We start from the raw sequence: 22,422 nt of genomic DNA, 5'->3' as shown, positions 1-22,422 counted from the left end.
TTTAAAGACAAATTTGATTTCATTAAAATTTAAAATTTCTGTTCAATAGACACAAAAGCAAAAGATAATCCATACACTCAGTGAAGGTATTTGCAAAGCATGTAACTTAAAAACTTGTATGAGTAAATAAGTAAAAGATAAAACAGCTCATTAGAAAGAAATAGGCAAAGGATATGAATATGGGGTTTACAGAAGAGGGTATTTGGGTAAACATAAAAAAGATGTTCAAATCATTAAAATCAAAGAAAAAGTAAAGTAAATAATTAAAAACTAAGACACTGAGATACCATTGCACACCTATCAGGTTTGCAACAATAGAAAGTCAGGCAAAACTGAGTATTGTAGTGAGGATGTAGAAAAACAAACTCCTATGCCTTTGATAGGAAAAGAAATTGGTTCATTCACCTTGTAAAACAATTTGGCAATATCTAATAAAGTGATGTCTACTCCCTTTGACCCAGGGGATTCATTTCTTCACAAGTACCCTATAACCCTATAGAGAAACTTTAGTTATTGTGCACAGGGAACATACACAAGAATGCTCATGAAGCATTATTTGAACTAGTGAAAAAAAATGACTTAAATGTCAACAGTTGAATAAGTTATTACATTTTGGTCTATGCATACAGTGGAATATTCTATAAAAATTAAAATGAGTGAGCTATAAATCATGTATGGAACCAGGTAAAGAGCAAAATATTTTGACCAAAATGCAAGTTGCAGAATGTATTTTGTGTGATAGCTTTCTATAAATTTTGAAGACAGGCAAACCAGTACTGCATCTTGTCATGTTTGTATGTATATATTATACAGTATAAAATATGCATGAGAATGCTTACACACCAACCTCCCTTTAGTATGTCTGTGGGTGAGGAGACAGAGACAGGCAGGAGACACTGTATCTCTAGGAGGAAAAAAATTTGTAACGAAGTATGGCAATATGTGAAGAATGGTAAAACTGGGCGGTGAGTTAAGTACATGGTGTAAATCTGTATGTTTAGATGTTTATATATTTCACAAGTTTCAAAATTTAAGGAGAAATGTGAAATATTTCTCTTACCCGTTTATCAAAAATGGAAAATCAAAACACTAAGAGGGTGACACTTTTCAGGATGAGCAGGAGACAACCTCCTTTTGTGTGTGGGGACTGTCTGTATGTTACTTAAGTGTGTCTGTCAGAAGAAAGCTGCAGGTTACCTGTCTTGTTCTAATAAGCATTTGGTTTTGCAAGCCTTTGTCTAACCAAGTGGGACAAGCCCTGAAGTTGCTATTCTTTCTCCTGTATCCTGGTTCCCATGCTCAGAGTTCTCACATTCTCAAACTGACATCTGACAAGTATTTTTCTGTTTCAAGTTAGTTACTTACTGTTTGAAAGTTGTTTTCATAGATAATTGTGTGATAAATCTGTCTCCACACATATGTCTTCATTGAATCCCTTTACGAGACTCCTACCCTCAAACTTCAGCCAGGAATCCCACCTCCAACTAGCATATTCTAGGTAATTTAAAGTTTGGCCTCCGAAGTCGGGTGGTACTCTGTTTAAAGATTTGCTCGGCCACTGGCCATCTCAGGGACACTGGGCAAGTTGCTTAACTTCTCTACGCCTCAGTTTCCTCCCACATCAGGTTGACATGAGAATTAAGTGAGGCTGTCCATGTGAAGTGCTTAGAGAAAGGTCTGGGAGCTCTAATAATGTTTAATAAGCTAGATTTTTAAAAAATACTTTGGAAAAGGAAAAAGAAAAGAGAAAAGCTTAGTTCTGGTTATTTTTTAGTGATCTATTTCTGTAACCTAACACTGCAGACATGATGGGAGCAACTGGATTTAGTCAGCTGGGGAGACAGTAAGAGAAGAAAGTCAGGGAGTAGGTGGAGGAAACAACCGGCATTCCCTGTATAGGTGGAATGAAAGGTAAGTGGGAGGGCATGTGGAAAAAGGGGGGTTTGTTACCTAGTTATTTACACTAGTGTGTTTTGTAGTGTGTGCTGTAGGATAAGAATTTGAGCAGGGTCTTTCAAGTTAGCCCAGGTGATGTCTTTCTCTTAGTTGACAAGTAATTCTTTTTGTAACCCCCTTCCCCCCGCCCCCACATAAAGTGCATTAGAATATGCAAAGAAATGTAACCCCTATCTTTACATTCAAAGTGCTTATAGTTGAGTTAAAAAGTTAAGGCACGCCCAAGATTTTACTGGAGTGTAACCTTGAGTTTGGTTTTCTGGGATTATTATCTCTTCTTTCTCTTCCTCCTCACTAATTTTTATTAAGTGCTATGCTAAGTACTTTGCCTGGATTATTTAATTTAATTCTTACAGTATTGCTTGCGATCACTCAGCTTTTAAGTGCTGGAGCCATGCTCTAAACCCAGATCTGGTGCTTTTAATCACTATTCTATTCTGCCTGCTTAGGGTTGCCTGGAATTGAATTCTCCAGGATCTCAGAGGATATGCAAACTGAATTCTCCTGAAGCGTAGGTAGGATTTTCTTAAACAGAAGAAAAGAAGAGCCATTCAAGAGGAAAAGGAACTAATATTCATTGTATGAGTATTAGATGCCACACACTGAATAGGTGTCCTACCTAATATGATTTCACTTGACCTTTACCACAGTACTGAAATTTCATCATGCCCTGTGACAGATGTCGAGATGAATACTGAGAGAGAATGGCCTTGCAGGGCATGCAGGGAGCGGGGAGGTGGTGGCGGAACTTTCTCTGTGGGTTTGGGATGGATTTGATATCACGTCAGTCTGAACTCAAAGCCCGTGTTCTTTGCCATAATGTTGGGTTGGCCCCCAAAGCTATGACAAGAATAAAGGAGCAAGGAGTGAGCCCAGTGTCTTTTGGAGAACACAAGTTAGGTTAGTTTAGTTCTAACAAAGGACACATTGCATAGGAAAAGAAAGGAACAGAGCAGCAAAATGGACTGCCAATAAAAAATATAAAATGCAAATCAGAAGATAATTGAATGACTCTCAATCTTGAGATAATGGTAATGATACAAATCAGATCCTGATAAAGTTAATCATTTACTTTTCCTCCCTTCCTTCCTTCTCTTTATCTTCCTCCGTTTTTTTCCTTTTAATTTTTTTAATGTTTATTTTTTAGAGCTAGAACACTCGTGGGGGGAGAGACAGAGAGAGCAAGAGGGAGACACAGAATCCAAAGTCGGCTCCAGGCTCTGAGCTGTCAGCACAAAGCCAGCCTGACGCGGGGCTCAAACTCATGAATCACAAAATCGTGGCCTGAGCTGAAGTCGGACGTTAACCGACTGAGCCACTCAGGCACCCTTCTTTCAACTTAAATGAAGAATGTAAAACATACAAAAATAGGCAAATCTTGTGACAAATCCCATGAATGCATCACTCTGCCTCTGGCCAGTCCAGGCTGATCTACATTCCCATTCATCCTCTTATATTATTTTGAAGAGATCCTACACATCATATCCCTTCACTCACAAAGATTTCGGTATATACCTCTAAAACACGAGGACTCTTTATTTATTTATTTATTTATTTATTTTTAATTTAATTTTTTTTTTTAATTTACATCCAAGTTAGGACAATGATTTCAGGAGTAGATTCCTTAAGCCCCTTACCCATTTAGACGATCCCCCCTCCCACAACCCCTCCAGCAACCATCTGTTCTCCATATTTAAGAGTCTCTTATGTTTTGTCCCCCTCCCTGTTTTTATATTATTTTTGCTTCCCTTATGTTCATCTGTTTTGTATCTTAAAGTCCTTATATGGGTGAAGTCATGTATTTGTCTTTCTCTAATTTTGCTTAGCATAACACCCTCTAGTTCCATCCATGTAGTTGGAAATGGCAAGATTTCATTCTTTTTGATTGCTGAGTAATACTCCAGTGTGTGTGTGTGTGTGTGTGTGTGTGTGTGTGTGTGTGTGTGTGTGTGTCTGTGTGTATACACACACACCACATCTTCTTTATCCATTTGTCCATCGATGGACATTTGGCCTCTTTCTATACTTTGGCTATTGTTGATAGCACTGCTATAAACATTGTGGTGCATGTGTCCCTTCAAAACAGCACACCTGTGTCCCTTGGATAAATACCTAGTAGTGCAATTGCTGGGTCATAGGGTAGTTCTATTTTTAATTTTTTGAGGAACCTCCATACTGTTTTCCAGAGTGGCTGCACCAGTTTGCATTCCCACCAGCAGTGCAAAAGGGCTCCTCTCTCTGCATCCTTGCCAACTCTGTTGTTGCCTGAGTTGTTAATGTTAGCCATCCTGAGGGGTGTGAGGTGGTATCTCATTGTGGTTTTGATTTGTATTTCTCTGATGATGAGTGATGTTGAGCATTTTTTCATGTGTCAGTTGGCCATCTGGATGTCTTTGGAGAAGTGTCTTCATGTCTTTAGCCCATTTCTTCACTGGATTATTTGTTTTTTGGGTGTTGAGTTTGATAAGTTCTTTATAGATGAGGACTCTTTTAAAAACAACAAAAATAATATTATCACATATCTCCAGTATCTAGTTTTCATATTTCGAGTTGTCTCAAAAAACCTCTAATTTTAAAAGTTTATTTGGATTGGGGTCCACATAATGTTCAAATGTCAGTATGTGATAGGTTCTTAAATATCTTTTACTCTGTAGGTATAGGTTCATCTTTATCTCCTCTCCTCCCCACCCTGGCATTTTATGAAGAATTGGGTTGCTCCATAGAGCTTTTTAGAGCCTATATTTTCCTGCTTGCATCCCCAGCAATGTAGTTTAACATATTCATATCTCTGACCTCTGTATTTCCACACATTGGCAGGTGGGTATAGAGGCTTGATCAGACTCATGGGGTTTTTGGACAAGACCTCATAGGTGGTGATGTGGTCTTCTGTCAGGGCCTTATACTGTCTAGTTGTCTAGTGTTGGCAACCATTCATTCTCAGTGTGTCATTTCTCTAATTCTAATTCTGTTATTTCTCCTACTATTTGACCACCCAGTGGTACCATTGTTGCAGGAAAGGCAAGACAAATGCTTGATTTGTTCCCTTCATTTAAAGTTTTCAAAATAATGAATTGGTTCCCTAGCATCCTTGAATGATGACTCATTTGTTTGGTTATACAAATATTTGAATTGTTTCAGCCCTCTTACTCATTTAATATTCCCTAAGTTTTTCCATGGATTCTGTTTTTTCATTGTTATTGTCTTTTTTCCCTCTTGCTAGCATATGTATCTATGGAATATTAGAAATTTAAAGAAATCTAGACCTGGTTTAATCAAGTGTACAGTTGCTTTATTAAGGCATTTATGAGGTTTTCATTTTTAGTCCCATCTCATAACTTACATCTTATCCTTGTGTGTCCTAACCCATACAGGAGGCAGGAGAATTGCCTTTTAGAATTCTATAGGAAAATTCATATGTCTCAAAAGGCTTTAGTCTCTTCCAGGATTTTTAGAAGGTTGCCATAGCAGGAAGGAAGAGCTTTTTAATTTTTATTTATTTTTACTTTTTTTAATGTTTGTTTATTTTTGGGAGAGAGAAAGGCAGCATGAGAGTAGGATTGGGTAGAGAAAGAGGGTGATAGAATCCAAAGTAGACTCCAAGCTCTGAGCTCTAAATGCAGAGCCCAGCACAGGGCTTGAACCCACAAACTGTGAGATCATGACCTGAGCTGAAGTCAGACACTGAACCAACTGAGTCATCCAGGTGTTCCTAATTTTTATTTATTTATTTTTAAATTTTTTACTTACTGAAAGAGAGACAGGGAATCCCAATCAGGCTTGTGCTGACAGCATGGGGCTCGATCTCACGAACTTGAGATCATGACCTGAGCAGAAATCAAGAGTCAGGCATTTAACTGACTGAGCCAACCAGGAGCCCCCAGAAAGAGCTTTAAAAAAATAAATTATAAGTTGACCCTTGAACAATGTGGGACTAGGAGTGCTGACTCTTCCCATAGTTGAAAATCCATGTGTAACTTTTTTTCCTCTAAGTTTATTTATTTTTAAGTAATCTACATAGGGCTTGAACTTATGACCCTAAGATCAAGAGTCACATACTCCTGTGGCTGAGCCAGCCAGGCGCCCCCTGTGTGTAACTTTTGAATCCCCAAAAAACTTTACTTCTAGTAGCTTATGTTGACCAGAAGCCTTATCAATAATGTAAAAAATTAACACATATTTTGTATGTGATATGTGTTGTATACTGTATTCTTACAAGAAAGTAATTTAGAGGAAAGAAAATGTTAAAGTCATAAGAGAAGTGTATTTATATATACAAGTACTGTATTTATTGGAAAAATCCACAGGTGAGTTGATCCACGAATTCAAACCCATGTTGTTCAAGAGTCAACGGTACTTCCAAGTAATTAGCTTTAGAGATATTAACATGACTTTTAGAATCTTGGGTTTTCAGAGATTTTTGTGGTTTTAACTAGCAAGTTGACTTTCCTTGAGAACCGTATTTCACATACAGTTGGAGATGGCTCTAGTTTCTAAAACAGGTTTTTAAAACTTTAAACTCAGTCTTTCCTACAGTGTAAGAAATACATGCCTGGCTTCAGGATTTTCCAGGAAAATAAATTCTTTTTCTTAAAATTTGGTGTTTATATACATTAGTACTGAGGTTGTAAGCTTTTTTCTTTTTAGTAGAATTTAAAGTAGTTGTTACAGTAAAAATAGAGGCTAGCATTTACTGAGCTTTATAATTTACAAAACGTTTTTCATATCCATTCATAAGCTTCATGACCACCCAAGTTAATAATAAATAATTATTGTCTGACAAGGGGCTATGCTGACCCTTTACACGGATTATTCAAATAATCCCCCTAGCAATCCTGTGAGGTTGGTGCTTTTATTATTCTATGTTACAAATAAGGAAACTGGGGCCTGGTGAAGTTAAGAAACTTGCCGGTGTCTCATGGCTAGGAAAGGGAGAAGTCGGGTTGAGTCCTAGCTCTTAACAACTGGGCCTGTATGCATATTGGCCTGTTGTGTGGATAAAATAAGTGATCCTTTGGAGATATTGGGAAACGTTTCCAAGGTTGCTTAATTGATATGTGATAGAGTCGGGGCAAGAAACCCTGAATCTGCCAGCCACCAAGCTAGTGCTCTCTCCAGCAGGCCCGGAGTAGAAGGGTACCAGTCAGCAGCCCTGATACCTGTCCACTGCTGGAGCTCACTGTAATGGTAACAGAGCCCGAAAGGTAGGATTTAGGATTTTGATAGCAGCATTTCCTTTTGATACAAATGGCCTAGCTGAATCAGCACTAAATTAGGACAGTTTGTGTCTAGAGATTGAACTATTTGTTTACCCAGCCATATCCACAGTGTGCTCCACACATGGATTCTTAGGTAGAAGAACGTCATCTAGACCATTTACTGAGCTTTCTTCTCTACTTCAGTGCCTCCGTTTCTGTGATATTCTCAGAAGCCAGGGGTCCCTCCTACAATTCACATCATAACAGCAGTAGCTGTGTTAATTGTGTGTTTATTTTGTTATACGTGAAGTATTATGTTAAGTACTTTAACATTTTTACAGATTTATTATCTGTCACAAAATAGATAGGTTCAAAACCATTTACCAGATCATTCCCTACACACTACTTATTTTTATTTATTTTTGATACAGAGAGAGACAGAGCATGAGAGGGGGAGGGGCAGAGAGAGAAGGAGACACAGAACTGGAAGCAGGCTCCAGGCTCTGAGCTGGCTGTCAGCACAGAGCCTGACGCGGGGCTCGAACCCACGAGCGTGAGATCTGACCTGAGCCGAAGTCGGAGGCTTAACCGACTGAGCCACCCAGGCGCCCCCCTACACACTACTTAAAGACACAGAGCGTTACGGTTTGAGCATCTGATGTGCCCTTTTCTATTTGCATTTTTCTCCCTGCTTCTGGGAGGTAACCACTGCCTTAAGTTTGTTTGGTGACTATCATTCCCATGTTTGTTTGTTTGCGTATTTGTTTAATATCTCTAGCAATATGTTATTGTAGTTTTTGGCTTTACAAAAATGGTATTTTGTTGTGAGTAATCTCTGCCAATTGTATTTTTTCATTCACCATTATATTTGTAAGAGTTCTCCATATTGGTGAATGTGCCTCTGGATAAGTTTTCAAATTTTTATTGCTGCTATTTGAAAAATTCATTGAATATATCACTCTTTATTTGTTTTCCTGTTAATGGAATAGTGTTGCTGTAAGCATTCTTGTACACGTGTCCTTGCACACAGAGTTCTTGAGGGTACATGTGTCCAGCAGTGGGATTACTCACATTCAATAAATACTGTCAAGTTGTTGCTTATGGTGGTCAATTTAATATACACTTTTCGTATGTCCATCACCTGATGGATGGATAAAGAAGATGTGGTATATATACACAATGGAGTACTATATGGTAATGAGAAAGAATGAAATCTGGCCATTTGTAGCAAAGTGGATGGACCTTGAGGGTGTCATGCTAAGTGAAATAAGTCAGGCAGAGAAGGACAGATACCATATGTTTGCACTCATAGGTCTAGCAGGAGAAACCTAACAGAGGGCCATAGGGAGGGGAAGGGGGAAAGAGAGTTGGGGAGAGTGAGGGACACAAATCATTAGAGACTATTGAATACTGAAAAGGAACCCAGGGCTGAAGGGAGGGGAAGGGGATGATGTCATGGAGGGGGGGCACTTGTGGGGAGAAGTACTGGGTGTTATATGGAAACCAAACTATTATTAAAAAAATATACACACACACACACTTTCCCTGGTAGTGGCTGAGTTCTCATTTCTCCACACCCCTAAACAGCACTTGCTGTCATCAGACTTTCATATTTTTGCTATTTATTGAATGTGAAATATTACTCTTAAGCTTGTTTATTACATGCATTTTTTCCCCTAATTTCGGTATAAACCTACCAATGTTAGAATTGAAATTGAGCCTGAGAGGAGTAAAGTGACTTGTTTAAGGTCACATGCAACCAGAAGATGGTTGAAGCTGGATTAGATGAGAGCTGTGTGAACCCCAAGCCAGTGCCTATTCCTCCCTACCTAGGGGCCACGGCACCCACCCCAGCAGAGTTCACCTGGTGGTTCAAGGACTGATTGCGGAGTTCTGTACATTATGCCCTGCTTTTCCTTTCATTCCATCATCTATTTCTTAAGAAATTCTGCCAGCTAGCCTATCTGTTTTTAGTGAAATCTCTTAAAGGATTTGTTATAAAAAGATTAATAAACTTAATAGCAAGCCTGAGTTATTGGCCCATTTGTTTTTTACGGGTATGTGTGTGTGTGTAAACAGCACCCATTTATTAGCTCATAGTTTTATGTCAGAAGTCTGACATGGCATCGGACTCCCTGCTCAGGGTATCACAGGGCTGAAAGCAAGATATTGACTACATAAAGTTCCCATCTGAAGGCTCTGAAGAAAAATATCTTCCAATGTCATCCTTCACCATTGGCAAAATTCAATTCCTTTTAGCCATAAGACTGAGATGACCATTTCCATGCTCGGCCACTCCTAAATATCACCTGCATTCCTTGCTATGTGGTCCCCTCTATTTTCAAGCCAGCAATGGTATGCCGGTCAATTCTTTCTTACGCTTTGAATCTTTTGACTTCTTCCTCTGCCACTTGCCAAGGAAAATGCTTTGTATGTATTTATTCTTAAAAATTATTTTTAAAAAGTTTTTTGGTTGGCTCATTTGTACCTGGTATTCATGTTTCTCTGTCATGGATTGAGTTGATGATCCTGACTCCAAGAGAGGTATAGTGGAGAACCTCTTTCTCTTTTTAATTCAGGTACCTCTAAGGATATGGAACAGCCATCTGGGCCATTCCCAAATGGACTATAATTTTCTACTGTCATCACATATTAGAAACACTGAAAACATCTAGGCAGCAAGGAAATGAGTATGTAGATTCATAGAATGGTATCTCTTTATAGCAAAGACTGAGCAAATGTGGTTGAGCTTCTTTTTAGCAGATGGTCAGAGATCCTCCATATTTAGATTTAAGACCTCAGGTGAGCTGGACTGTGGTTGATGGCTTCTTTGGCTCTTTTTTTCCTTTTAACATTTTATTGAAGTATAGTAATTCTTCAGAAAAGTGTGTGTGATCCTGATAAGTTGTTATTGTTTTTACCTTTGCTACTATTTGAAGAATCAGTTAAATAATATGTTGCTATTACTTATTTGTGAATTCTTGAATTTTCAAAAACTGAGCACACCATGGAACCAGTAGACAGTGAAGAAACAGAGCATTACCTGTATCTCACTGGCCATCTTTCTGCCTCTTTGTAGTCCCTGTCCATCCCCTAAGGGTAACCTCTCTCTGGCTTCTCATAACCCAGATTAATTTTGCCTGTTTTTAATGCTTTATATAAATGAAATGAAACAGTGTATCCTTTTTTGTGTCTGGCTTCTCTCATTCAACCTTAAGGTTGTGAACTTCATATTGTTGCATATAAACAGTAGATTGTTCATTCTCTTTGCTGTCTAGTATTCCGACATGGTTCTTTGGCTCATTTTACACTTGATCTTAGCCAAAAGGCCGAGAAGCGATTCTTTGGCTCATTTTAATATAGTGTTGCCAGTGTTTTGCCATGATCTGTGTTTTTGTGCATTTGGGATGTGTTCCTACTTTACCTCTGTTTCTAAAATGGGCCTAAAGATAAAGGATAAGGACTAGAATGATAGGATATTCAGATACATTAAAATCCAAGTAGAATGTGCTAGAGCTGGTCAGTCTGAAGGGACTTTTCATTTCTAAGTGGGGGGGTGATCTTGGCCTTCATAAGTGTTGATTTTAGGGTTTTCTTAAACCCAGAATATTGACCTGATTGTGCAATCAGGTAAATCAGATCACATTTAGACTAAAAATCTGGTTTTGGTCTCACATTATTACATTTATAGTCTGTTGAAGTAAAACTTAATTTCTCCAAACTTGAGTCTCTGAGTTTGTCATTCTTAGCTCACATATTGTAGGAATCTGAGCTTGGTAGTGTAAATGACTAAGGAAGTTGTCTGGAGTAGTCCCTATGGAATGGAGGCTTTTAGAATCTTCACTTAGTAGAAAAGGAAGGCATCACCAATACTCAGGTTTTTATATTAATATGAGAGAACTTCAAATCATTACCCAGCAAAAAGTGCTTTTTCTTCTGGATTTTTTTTTAAATTTTTTTTTAATGTTTTATTTATTTTTGATACAGAGAGAGACAGAGCATGAGAGGGGGAGGGGCAGAGAGAGAGAGGGAGACACAGAACCGGAAACAGGCTCCAGGCTCTGAGCTAGCTGTCAGCACAGAGCCTGATGCGGGGCTCGAACCAGGGCTCGAACCCACGAACGTGAGATCTGACCTGAGCCGAAGTCGGAGGCTTAACCGACTGAGCCACCCAGGCGCCCTCTTCTGGATATTTTTAAGAGCACCTGAATCCCTCTGGTAAAGTGAAGGGATGTGTCAGGACCCCAAAGTAGAATATATCTTTAGTGAGAAGCTGAGAGGACTTTTAAAAACCTGAAAACTTGACTCGCAGGCTACTGCTAGTGAATATGAGCATATTTGATCCCTTTGTGACTAGAAAGAGGTTAATGAGCTCTTGCTAGGCTGTTGTTTGCACTCATTCTCCACTAGATCTGTTTGTTGATTCAAGCATTCAGGCATGAATCTTGGCTCAGGACAATGCAGCTGTACAGTGCTAAAGACTGGTTCTAGGAACGCCATCTGGTGGCTCTCTCTAGATGCCCGTATCAGTGAAAGAGGGACTCTGCAGATGCCAATTCAGCAGCCATTATAATGACCCAGTGGGGGAAGGGCGGCGTATAAAGAATGTGTTCTGCCATAGTTTCATCTCTGCAGATGAAAATAAATGAAAGTTATTTAGGATTTTTAGGATATTTTAGGATTTGAGGATATTTCTAGTCAAGATGCCATTTTGGGGGAAACACCAATCATTAGATTTCTCTCTCTCAGTCCCTAAATTGCAAGATTTTTGTTAGAAAGGTAATACTTAGAGATTGTGACCATTTGCTTTTGACTTGCATGGTTTAGCCTAATTTAGTTACTAAATTTCATAAGAGATCTCATAGTGATATGCTATATACATTAGTTGAGACTCATAAAAATAGCATTTCATCCTATTTTTACCAGTCTAGATCATATCCGTGAGAATTCACATCACAAATTTAATGCTTCAGCCAAGAATAGTACATTTCTTTCCACAAGTAACTTGGCAAGTTCCGAAAAGATCCCTCAGGGACTCTCTTCCATTAATTATGGAGCACATAGGGAATTGAAAATTAAGGGAAGTGTGAATGGAGGCAATGTAGATCTCATTTTGTCTTATAAGTGCTCATAATGTCTACTATCTCATAGGGATTTTAAGGTGTATAATTTTTATAAAGCACTTTAAGTTCCTGAGGGGAAACTCTCTATAATTTAAAATGTTACTAATATGTACTATTCTGTTCTGTTTATCCAGCTTACATTCAGGCATATTAACTAATCATACGTCTGTTAGTTTGAACTCCTGTTTTTTAAGTTTACTTTTACAGCAGTGTGAGTTATAATTCTATAACTTTTAAGTCCATGTATTTTTCCTTTTCTAAGAAATGTTTCTCTTCCTTTTCAGGTAACAAATATACTTTAGAGACTAGACCGAACCAAGAAGGCATTGATGTAAGGCAAGAGCTACTGAAATTCCATTCTACTTACTATTCATCAAACTTAATGGCGATTTGTGTGTTAGGCCGAGGTAAGAATCTTTGAAATTTTTCATAGAATTGGATAATCTAAGTTTTCCATCTGTATATAAGAATATACTTTGAAAGGATATAAGATATGGCTTTTTATCTGCTGAGAAGCTTTTGAAAATGGTCTCCTCGTTGGAGAGTATGTAGAGGGTAATTTTGTTTTTAACTCTGTGTTCTAAGAAGAAGTACAGATGATTTAAAATGGAGACCTGAGGAAAATATAAATTACTAATAAGTACTATAAACATATAAAAGCAAAGAAAGGTAGTATAAAGGAAAAGATTGACAGATTTGACCTTATGACAATTCAGAAAACTAGAAGCGGGATTAAAAGCCAGATGGGGAAAAAAGAGGCAGATGATGGTACACTGGGAAAACAATTTGAAATATAAACAGCAGAGGTTTGACTTTTTACTTACTTAATTATTTTTAAATTTTATCTTTTAAATTTTTTATTTTAATTTCAGTTATCATACAGGTGTACAATACATTGATTTAACAATTCCATGTATCACGTGGTGTTCAGTTCATCACAACAAAGTACACTCCTTAATCCCCATCACCACCTGTTTCAGCCATTCCTCCCTCCCTCAGCCCCAGCTCTGATTCCATCAATTTGGTCTCTATATTTAAACGTCTGTCCTTGATTTGTATCTCTCTCTCTCTCTCTCTTTTTTCCCCCTTTGCTTGTTTGCTTTATTTCTTAAATTCTATGGTGAGTGAAATCTTATGGCATTTGTCTTTCTCTGACTGAGTTATTTCACTTAGCATTATACTCTCTAGCTCCACCCATGTTGCGTATAGCAAGATTTCATTTTTTATGGCTGAGTAATAATCCATTGTATATTTAACTGCATCTTCTTTATCCATTAATCTATTGATGGACACTTGGGTTGCCCATATAAAGGTTGACTTTTTAAGTGCAGATTAACTGGCATGGGTGGCTCAGTCGGTTGAGCATCAGACTTCAGCTCAGGTCATGATCTCACAGTTCATGAGTTTTAGCTCACATTGGGCTCTGTACTGACAGCTCAGAGCCTAGAGCCTGCTTTGGATTCTCTCTCTCTCTCTCTCTCTCTCTCTCAAAAATAAATAAGCATTAAAAAAAATTTTAATGTAGATTAACTGAAGATAATAAAGTGTTTCTGCCTGTTAAATTATCATAATTTGGTTTTTGTTTTTAAGTAATACTCATTATGGAGGAATAGTGCCCTTTTGTATTGGTGATGATGTATACAGTTTATGCAATTGCTCTAGACCTTCTGGAGAACAGTGTAACAAGATGCATCATCCTTAAAAAGTTTATTTTTACTTCTAGAAATTCAGTCTGAGGAAATAACTAGAGTTGTTCAAAGAGGTGATGCACCATGATGTTCTGTTCATTAATGAAGATAGGTCAGTGATGTTACAGCTATGTAATAGGGCATCTTACAGAAAATAACATCTCTTCTCCCACTTTCTGTTCTCCTACCTGCTTTATTTTTCCTTACAACATTTATTGCTACCTGGTAATTAAATATTTGTTTATTGTTGTCCACTGCACTCGGAGGTAATTTACTTGAGAACAGAAACTGTTTTGTTCACTGCTTTGTCACCAGTGCCTGAGTCAGTGCTTGACACATCATACGTGCATGGTAAATATATATTGACTAGATAAGTAATTTTATGGTAGCATCTTAATAACATGGGAAAATATTCTTATTTTCCAGTAGAAAACAAAAGCAGAAAACAGTGATCAGTAGAAAACAAAAGCACTCTCTAAAACTATGTGCTGTATGATCCCATTTGGGGATTTATAAAAAATTCTTTTTAATAGACACATATGGTATATACACATAAGACAAAATAGAAAAACAAGTATATCCATAATTCTGTGTGCTTGCTCACAGTAGCTAGGTCTAGAATGTTAGATATCACTTGGTATTTAGAGCCTAGTCCTAGGAGTATTTTTATCTATGCTGTATTGAGACAAAAAGCACTTGATTTCAGTAAGCACTTGAGTGGGCAGGTAATAACGACAACAGATGAATCAAGCAGGAGGCCTGCCGTCAATGTTCTCTGTTTAGTAGAAGCGACAGAGTGTCAAAGAGAGACGTACGTTTCACTTCCCCAGTTGCACACACATCACTTTCCTCGAGTGGCTGACCTGTGCTCAGCTCAGTGGACTTGACCAGGGGCCTGGGAGAGGCGTCCTTGCAGTACACGTGGTGAGGAGGAAACAGGATCTCTCAGGGGATTAATAGAAAATCCATTCCTTCTTCTAGGATGAGGGGAGAGAAAGAGTGACCATGTGGAAGGATCTCTGTCACAAAGGGACAAAAAAGTTTTTCTCGTTCTCCCACGGGACCATCCCTCTAGTTGTGGCAGCACTAATTACCTGAAAACTTGGCAGCTAGGTAACTGTCAAGTATAAGTGCTGGGAGTGCCGAGTCCCCGTGAGGTAAAGACGAAAGGGACTCTGGTGGCTGTCTGGTAGCTCACTGCTTAGTGGAGAAGACAGACTATAGTGTTGTATAGCTGCTTTACCTTTAAAAAGCTACCTTGTGAACTTATACTTTTAGGGTAGAAATACTTCAAGGGCACACCTGATAGGACCTTGCTGTTCAGGTTGATAAACCTTTGCTTACTGCCCACCTTGTTTCTTTTCTTTTCTATTAAAAAAAAATTTTTTTTTACATTTATTTATTTTTGAGAGGCAGAGAGAGAAGGACACACAGAATCTGAAATAGGGTCCAGGCTCTGAGTTCTCAGCACAGAGCCTAGTGCAAGGCTGGAACCTATAAACCATGAGATCGTGACCTGAGCCGAAGTCAGATGCTTAACCAACTGAGCCATCCAGGCACCCCTGCCCACCTTGTTTCAAGTCCCATGTTCCATCTGTGAATAAAGAGATCTCTGACATCTCTTGCTCTAAACATACCCATTCCATTCCTGAGTTCACCTGTCAAGTAACAAGCAGCCACTGGTCTGCCTTGTATTTGGCTCTGGCATTTTCAGGTCCTGCATGCATGTCAAAAAAATTGAAGCAAAAATAGGTACGTTTTATAAATAAAGGGCAAATGCCCACATTCATAAGCTTAATAGAGAACTTCATACTATAGAAAGGCAAATCTCAAATAGTGATTAAGTGCTTGCTTAAAGAGTTCATGGAAAAGTTCAAAATGGATCATAGAATATCAAGGGAAATTTCTTACTTGATCAAAATGCTTCCTGACAGTAACAAGTGATGAATGTTTATACCATTTACAAATAACCTATTCTTGGGGCACCTGGGTGGCTCAGTCGGTTAAGTGTCCAGCTTCCAGCTTTGGCTCAGGTCATGATCTCACGGTTTGTGGGTTCGAGCCCCGCGTTGGGCTCTGTGCTGACAGCTAGCTCAGAGCCTGGAGCCTGTCTTTGGATTCTGTGTCTCCCTCCCTCCCCTGCTCATGTGCGCGCGCTCTCTCTCTCTCTCTCTCTCTCTCTCTCTCTCTCTCTCAAAAAGAAATAAAAAACATTTTAAAAAATAAAAAAATAAATAACCTATTCTTAAGGAGACACAATCAAGGTGAGTGGTTGGTTATCTTGTTTATAAAAAGATAACCTTTTTTCACTTTGTAATTTTTTGTTAAGATTTTATCTTTAAGTAATCTCTACACCCAATGTGGGGCTTAAACTCACAACCGTGAGATCAAGAGCCTCATGCTGTACAAACTGAGCCAGTCAGGTGCCCCTTGATTTTCTGAATAATAGAAATATGTGTACAGGGGAAAAATTTTTAGTCCCACATCGAAGGGTATAAAATGGAAATCAGGGGTTTTTTTCCTTTTATCCTGTGATGACAGTATCCTCTCCTCAAAGCTCTCACCTTAAGTTATTTCTCATTATACTTCCAAAAGTGGAATTTTGTTAATATACTTACATACATGTATGCCTGTTAAAAAATTAACTTAGGGGAGCCTGGCTTGCTCAGTTGGTAGAGCATGTGACTCTTGATTTCAGGGCTGTGAGTTTGAGCCCCATGTTGGGTATAGAGATTTCTTAAAGATAAAATCTTAAAAAACAAAATTAACTGAGAATACCTGCAGTTTTCACTTAATAGAGCTTTGAGCTATTTTTGTATGAGCACATAGACCTCTTTCCCTTAGTAATGATCCCACAAAGTTCTAAAGTGTAGACATTTCATAACATTCACATGCCCAGGGATGTTTAGGTCATTTCCAGTGTTACACACAGTGCTGCAATGAATATATTACACATACAGCTTTATAAGCCTTTTAGTCATGACACTTTATAAAAGAATATAGGTGGGTGATAACAAAGAGTAACTTAAGTGCCCATAGAATTCTATTGACAGTTACAAGTTTTTGAGTGAGTTTGGCATGTTATGATATAGAATCATGTAATGTTAGACCTTGGAAGAGACTTGTGACCCTCTTACGCTCAGAATGCTGAAATAGTTGACCACGTAGTCAGTTGACATGGTTGGTGAAAGCTGGGGTCAGGATTCAAGTCCTCTGATCTCCCCCACCCAGGATTCTTTTTACCATTTTCTACTCTTTACCCACAAAATCACTCACAGACTCTAACCTTTGACTTTTAATAGTGGGCTTAGATTGTACCTATTTATAAAGTAAACGTTACAATCTTATCAGCTGATGGTTTAGTGTGTGCTTTTTGACAAGTGTAGATCAAATAGTTTTCCAAATGCAACCAAATACTTTATTATTGTTTTTAACATTTGTTTTAAATTTATTGCAAGATAACATTTGTGAAACAGTTTTTTTAAACCGTAAAGAGCTATTAGATATGTGTGAGATATTATTCATATTCCTTAGCTTTAGAAGTTATATAGGGTTTGGCGGGATTTAACAGACTTCTTGATCAGATGCAGTTTAAAAAAAATACAGGTTTTCCTTTTAATAGTCCTCAAGATTTTTCAGGAGGTCCTACGGTTTTGTTCTCCCCCTGCCCCCAGGTTCATTGAGATATAATTAACATATAACATTGTGTAAGTTTAAAGAATACAGTGTAGTGATTTTATATATGTATATATGAGCTTAAGGTTTTAAATACTAACTGTCAAATTATGGTTAGTTTAAGTTCTATTTTCATTGTCTGTTTTCTTATAGAATCTTTAGACGAGTTGACTAATCTGGTAGTAAAGTTATTTTCTGAAGTAGAGAACAAAAACGTGCCATTGCCAGAATTTCCTGAGCACCCTTTCCAAGAAGAACATCTTAAAGTAAGTGAATGTATTTCTGATATATAGATATTGTTTTACTTTATGGACATAATATATGCCTAGTTTACCAAAGAGTAGATGAACAATTTTGCAAGTTTTATTATTTATATAGTTTTTTTAAACATTTGGATAATTAATTTCATATTTACAGGGATATGTATCATCAAAAAGATACCAATATATATCTGATCATTGCATGCTAAAAGTGATTTTGGTAGTTATAGCTTTGACAAACTGTAGAAGCTGTTATCCACCGTCAGAAGGCAAGCATATTGAGCTGCATGACGTAGGGGACCGGACATGGGCTGCACGCCAACTGTAATGAAGTTCCTCTTAGAAGGAGCCCAGGCCAGGGGTGCCTGAGTGGCTCAGTCATTAAGCATCCGACTCTTGGTTTCAGCTAGGTCATGATTTCATGGTTTGTGAGTTTGAGCCCCATGTCAGGCTCTGAACTGTCAGTGCACTGTCAGTGCAGAGCCTGAGTGGGAGTCTCTCGCCCCTCCGTGTGTCTGTCTCTGTCTTTCTCTCTCTCAAAATAAATAAATTTAAAAAATTAAAGTTACATTAAAAAAAAAAAAAAAGAGGAGGCCCAGGCCATTTATTTCTTTGTGGTCAATACAGTTTACTCTGGCAATTGATTCTCTTTTGAATTTGGGATTCTTCCATGAAAATACTCTTCATAGTTTGTAAATATTTTATTCAGAAGGAGTTGTGTATAGCTAACCTTTTGCGATTTTTTTTTCCAGCAACTTTACAAAATAGTACCCATTAAGGATATTAGGAATCTTTATGTGACATTTCCCATACCTGACCTTCAGAAATACTACAAGTCAAATCCTGGCCATTATCTTGGTCATCTCATTGGGCATGAAGGTCCTGGAAGTCTGTTGTCAGAACTTAAATCAAAGGGTAAGTCTTTGGGCACCAGTCTCTGAGCGTACTACTCCACATCTCTTTCCTCTTACTCTCATTTTCTCCTCAATATTTTTGTGTGAAGGAACATTTTAATGAGACCGTCTTAGGTTTATGGGAGAGTGAAGTGGTGGTTGTTAGTGTGCTTTTTTTCACTTTCGCTTTTATTTTTTAATTTATTTTTAATTTTGAGAGAGAGAGTGCACGTGTGTACATGCACGCAAGTGGAGGTGGGACAGAGAGAGAGGGAGAGAAGGAATCTTAAGCAGGCTCCATGCCCAGGGCAGAGCCCAGTGCAGGGCTCCATCTCACCATTGTGAGATAATGACCTGAGCCGAAATCAGGAGTTAGACACTTATCCGACAGCCACCCAGGCACTCCTGGGTTTTTCTCCACATGAATTTGTTTTACCCTTCAGTATTGAGCAGTGAAGATTAGGTATTTCAAAAGATATTGTGGTACATGTATTAAAGAAGAGAGGTTAAAAAATAAAAGCTCACTTTGGATATTCTTTACCATCTCTGTGATATGACAGTACACATTATTTACCTGCCTGCTCTTATCCATCTCCTAGTCAGATGACTTCCAAGGCGCCTCTCAACTCAGGCTCTGCTTTCACATAACACTTAAGCACAATAATATACTCTTGCATGAAGAACTGATTTGAAGAGTCCTGGGGAAAGCTCCCAACCCAAAACTTCCCTTGAGTCTTTACAGTGTCTGAAACAGTTTTTCTAAACTAAGTTTTTCTGATCTTTTCTGCAAGTGTTCCATTCTCATATCTTGTGAACATATAGTATGGACGAAAAATAACATTCTTTGTCTTAAAAGAAGCCACGCATATATTCCTGTTTTGGTTTCCTTTGAATGTTACAGGCTGGGTAAATACTCTTGTTGGTGGGCAGAAGGAAGGAGCCCGAGGTTTTATGTTTTTTATCATTAATGTGGACTTGACTGAGGAAGGATTATGTAAGTATTGACCTTTTTTGTTTTGAATGAAAATTGACTTCTTATGATATGTATTTTTTAACTTCTATATGCTGTGAATCTGTTCTATGTTGTAAAGCTATGAAACCTTTAATTTGTGCATTTACCCATTGTATTTTTCATGTACAACTTGGCCTTCATTTCGTGTATGATTTTTCCTCCTTAACAACCGATCATTATGTTGCACTTGTGAAAAGTGGACTTGGCTTTTCATTGGCTCCTTAACTTCCCCAAAGTCCCTTCTGTCATGTGTCCCGGAGTCTGGAGGGCCATGTGTCTGGCGCCCTAAAACCAGTCTCAGGGAGGTGAGGATTCCATTTCTACCTGCCTGACTGCCTCAGCACTGAGCTCAGTGCTTTGAAGGATTCGAGGACTGAATGATTTTTAAGTGTGCCCCTTTGTGCCCCTTTTTTCCAGTACATGTTGAAGATATAATTCTGCACATGTTTCAGTACATTCAGAAGTTACGTGCCGAAGGACCTCAAGAATGGGTTTTCCAGGAGTGCAAGGTAATTTGCTTCACCAAAATTTTTCTTAAGGAAAATTTTTAGAAAACATAGATAAGTGAATTAATTTAAGTTTAAAGCCTAGGGAAACTTGTAACATTTTTGGGTTTTTTGTTGTTACTTAAACTCTAAAATCTTGCCATGCATAGTAGCTTTAGTTAAGGCTTAGTTACACTGCTCTGACTGGCTACCTGGGGCACAATTAAGGGCTAAGGCATCACGTAACCTTACTTCGGAGGAGAAAAATATTGCCTTTCTCTTCCTCAGAAGAAAGCCAGCAGTTTCTTGAGCTTGTATCTGTCAGGGCTTACCTTACTGTTTGCCTGAAGCTTCATGAGCCTCTGTCATTTTCAGGTCTGGCAACAAAAATCTGTAGCATACTTTCGAAGAAATAGTGAATTGTGGGGCAGCTGGGTGGTGGCTCAGTCATTTGAGAGTCTGACTCTTGATTTCGGCTCAGGTCATGATTCCAGGGTTATGGGATCAAGCCCCACATTGGACTCCCTGCTGAGTGTGGGGCCAACTTAGGGTTCTCTCCCTCTCCCCCTCTCTCCCTTTCCCTCCCTTCCTCCCCTTTTCTCTCTCTCTCACTCTTAAAGTAAATAAACTTGAAAAAAAAGGAAATAATGAATTGTTTTATATATTGTGTTCTTTTTTTTAAATGTTTGTTTATTTTTGAGAGAGCTCAAGCAGGGGAGGGGCAGAGAGGGGGACAGATGGTAGGAAGCAGGCTCTGTGCTGACAGCAGTGCACAAACTTATCATGACCTGAGCCAAAGTTGGATGCTGAATGGGCTGAGCCACCCAGGTGCCCCTGCGTAATTGTGTTCTTAACAGTGATTTTATTGTTGTATGTATGGAAAGGCCTGCTGTCTTTTATTTATTTTTAAAAATATGTACTTTATATTTAAGGCTTGTTGAGATTCTGAAACATATTTTAGGATGAGAGAAATCCTTTTTACTTAGGTCAAAGTTTAAAGGAATACTTGTTGCTTGTGAAACTTAGAACAGTAACTCCTAATCTGGGTACAATTCTCTGAATGAATCAACAAAATCATCATCCGTGCAACTGTTAATCTTGCAAGGTTCTTCCACAGTTTTCCTAATTCTCTGACTAACAGTTTCAGTAATTTAGGTTAAAGAAATCATATTCTGTATTGGGTTTTTTTTCATTATTTTTTTACTTTTTATTTATTAAAACAAAATTTTTAAGTTTATTTATTTTGAAAGAGAGATAGTGCATGTGCAAGTAGAAGGAGGGGGAGAGAAAGAATTCCAGGCAGGCTCTGAGTGCTGTCAGCCTAAAGCCTGCTGTGGGGCTTGAACCCACAAACCAGGAGATAATAACCACCTAGGTCCCTCCTCCCTTTTAATGTTGGTTTATTTTTGAGAGATAGAGTGCACGTGTGCACACAAGTGGGGGAGGGCAGGGCGAGAGGGAGGACAGGACCCTCAGCAGTCTTCATGCTGATGGCAGCGAGCCCAGTGCAGAGCTTGAACCCACGGACTGTGAGATCATGACCTGAGCCGCAGGACGCTCAACTGACTGAGCCACCCAGGCCCCCTATATTGCTTATTTTCATTCATATCTATACATTTCTAGATCAAGCATAGCCAGTTTTTCAGAAACTGTAATAAAGTTAAACATGGAGTAGAAAGTCTACAGTGCAAACTAAACAGTAAAGAAAGTACTTTTTTAAAGAAAGTATTCCTAAAAGAATAACATATTTCTAAATAATAGTTGACTTATGTGTAATTGGATTAATTTTTCATTTTAGGACTTGAATGCTGTTGCATTCCGGTTTAAAGATAAAGAGAGGCCACGGGGCTATACCTCTAAGATTGCAGGAATATTGCATGTAAGTTTGTTATTTTATGTATATGTTGGTGTGTAGAGTATTTTTGTGGTCCTGCATATATTGTCTTTAGTACTACATAATGATAAAAATTGAAGCTGCAGGATATAACTTTAGACTTTGTAGCAACCAGGCAAACTTTGATGTCAGAACATTCTTAAAACCATAATGTACATCATCCTAAAAATTATCCTCTATATTACTTATCATTACATAGGCATTCTGCTTATTGGATTTAAATATTTTTCAATTCTACAAT

The 22,422-nt window shown here is 38.2% G+C and overlaps 1 protein-coding gene across 4 annotated transcripts in view; it reads left to right on the top strand.

Annotated features, from left to right (window-relative positions):
* Positions 1-22,422, top strand: part of IDE (insulin degrading enzyme) — a 106,005-nt gene that overhangs the window by 45,797 nt on the left and 37,786 nt on the right. For 3 of the 4 annotated variants that reach the window (XM_029932235.1, XM_029932234.1, XM_029932236.1), the window contains 6 exons: positions 12,559-12,681; positions 17,791-17,903; positions 18,650-18,812; positions 19,692-19,784; positions 20,220-20,311; positions 22,086-22,166. In XM_029932235.1, the coding sequence (XP_029788095.1) occupies positions 12,559-12,681; positions 17,791-17,903; positions 18,650-18,812; positions 19,692-19,784; positions 20,220-20,311; positions 22,086-22,166 (665 nt within the window). Of the gene's footprint in view, positions 1-12,558; positions 12,682-17,790; positions 17,904-18,649; positions 18,813-19,691; positions 19,785-20,052; positions 20,108-20,219; positions 20,312-22,085; positions 22,167-22,422 lie in introns of those variants that run through there. The other variant, XM_029932237.1, reaches the window with a different exon arrangement.

Source organism: Suricata suricatta, chromosome 2 (assembly GCF_006229205.1).
Source record: "Suricata suricatta isolate VVHF042 chromosome 2, meerkat_22Aug2017_6uvM2_HiC, whole genome shotgun sequence".
NCBI lineage: Eukaryota > Metazoa > Chordata > Mammalia > Carnivora > Herpestidae > Suricata > Suricata suricatta.
This window is presented reverse-complemented; position numbering and strand designations above follow the sequence as displayed.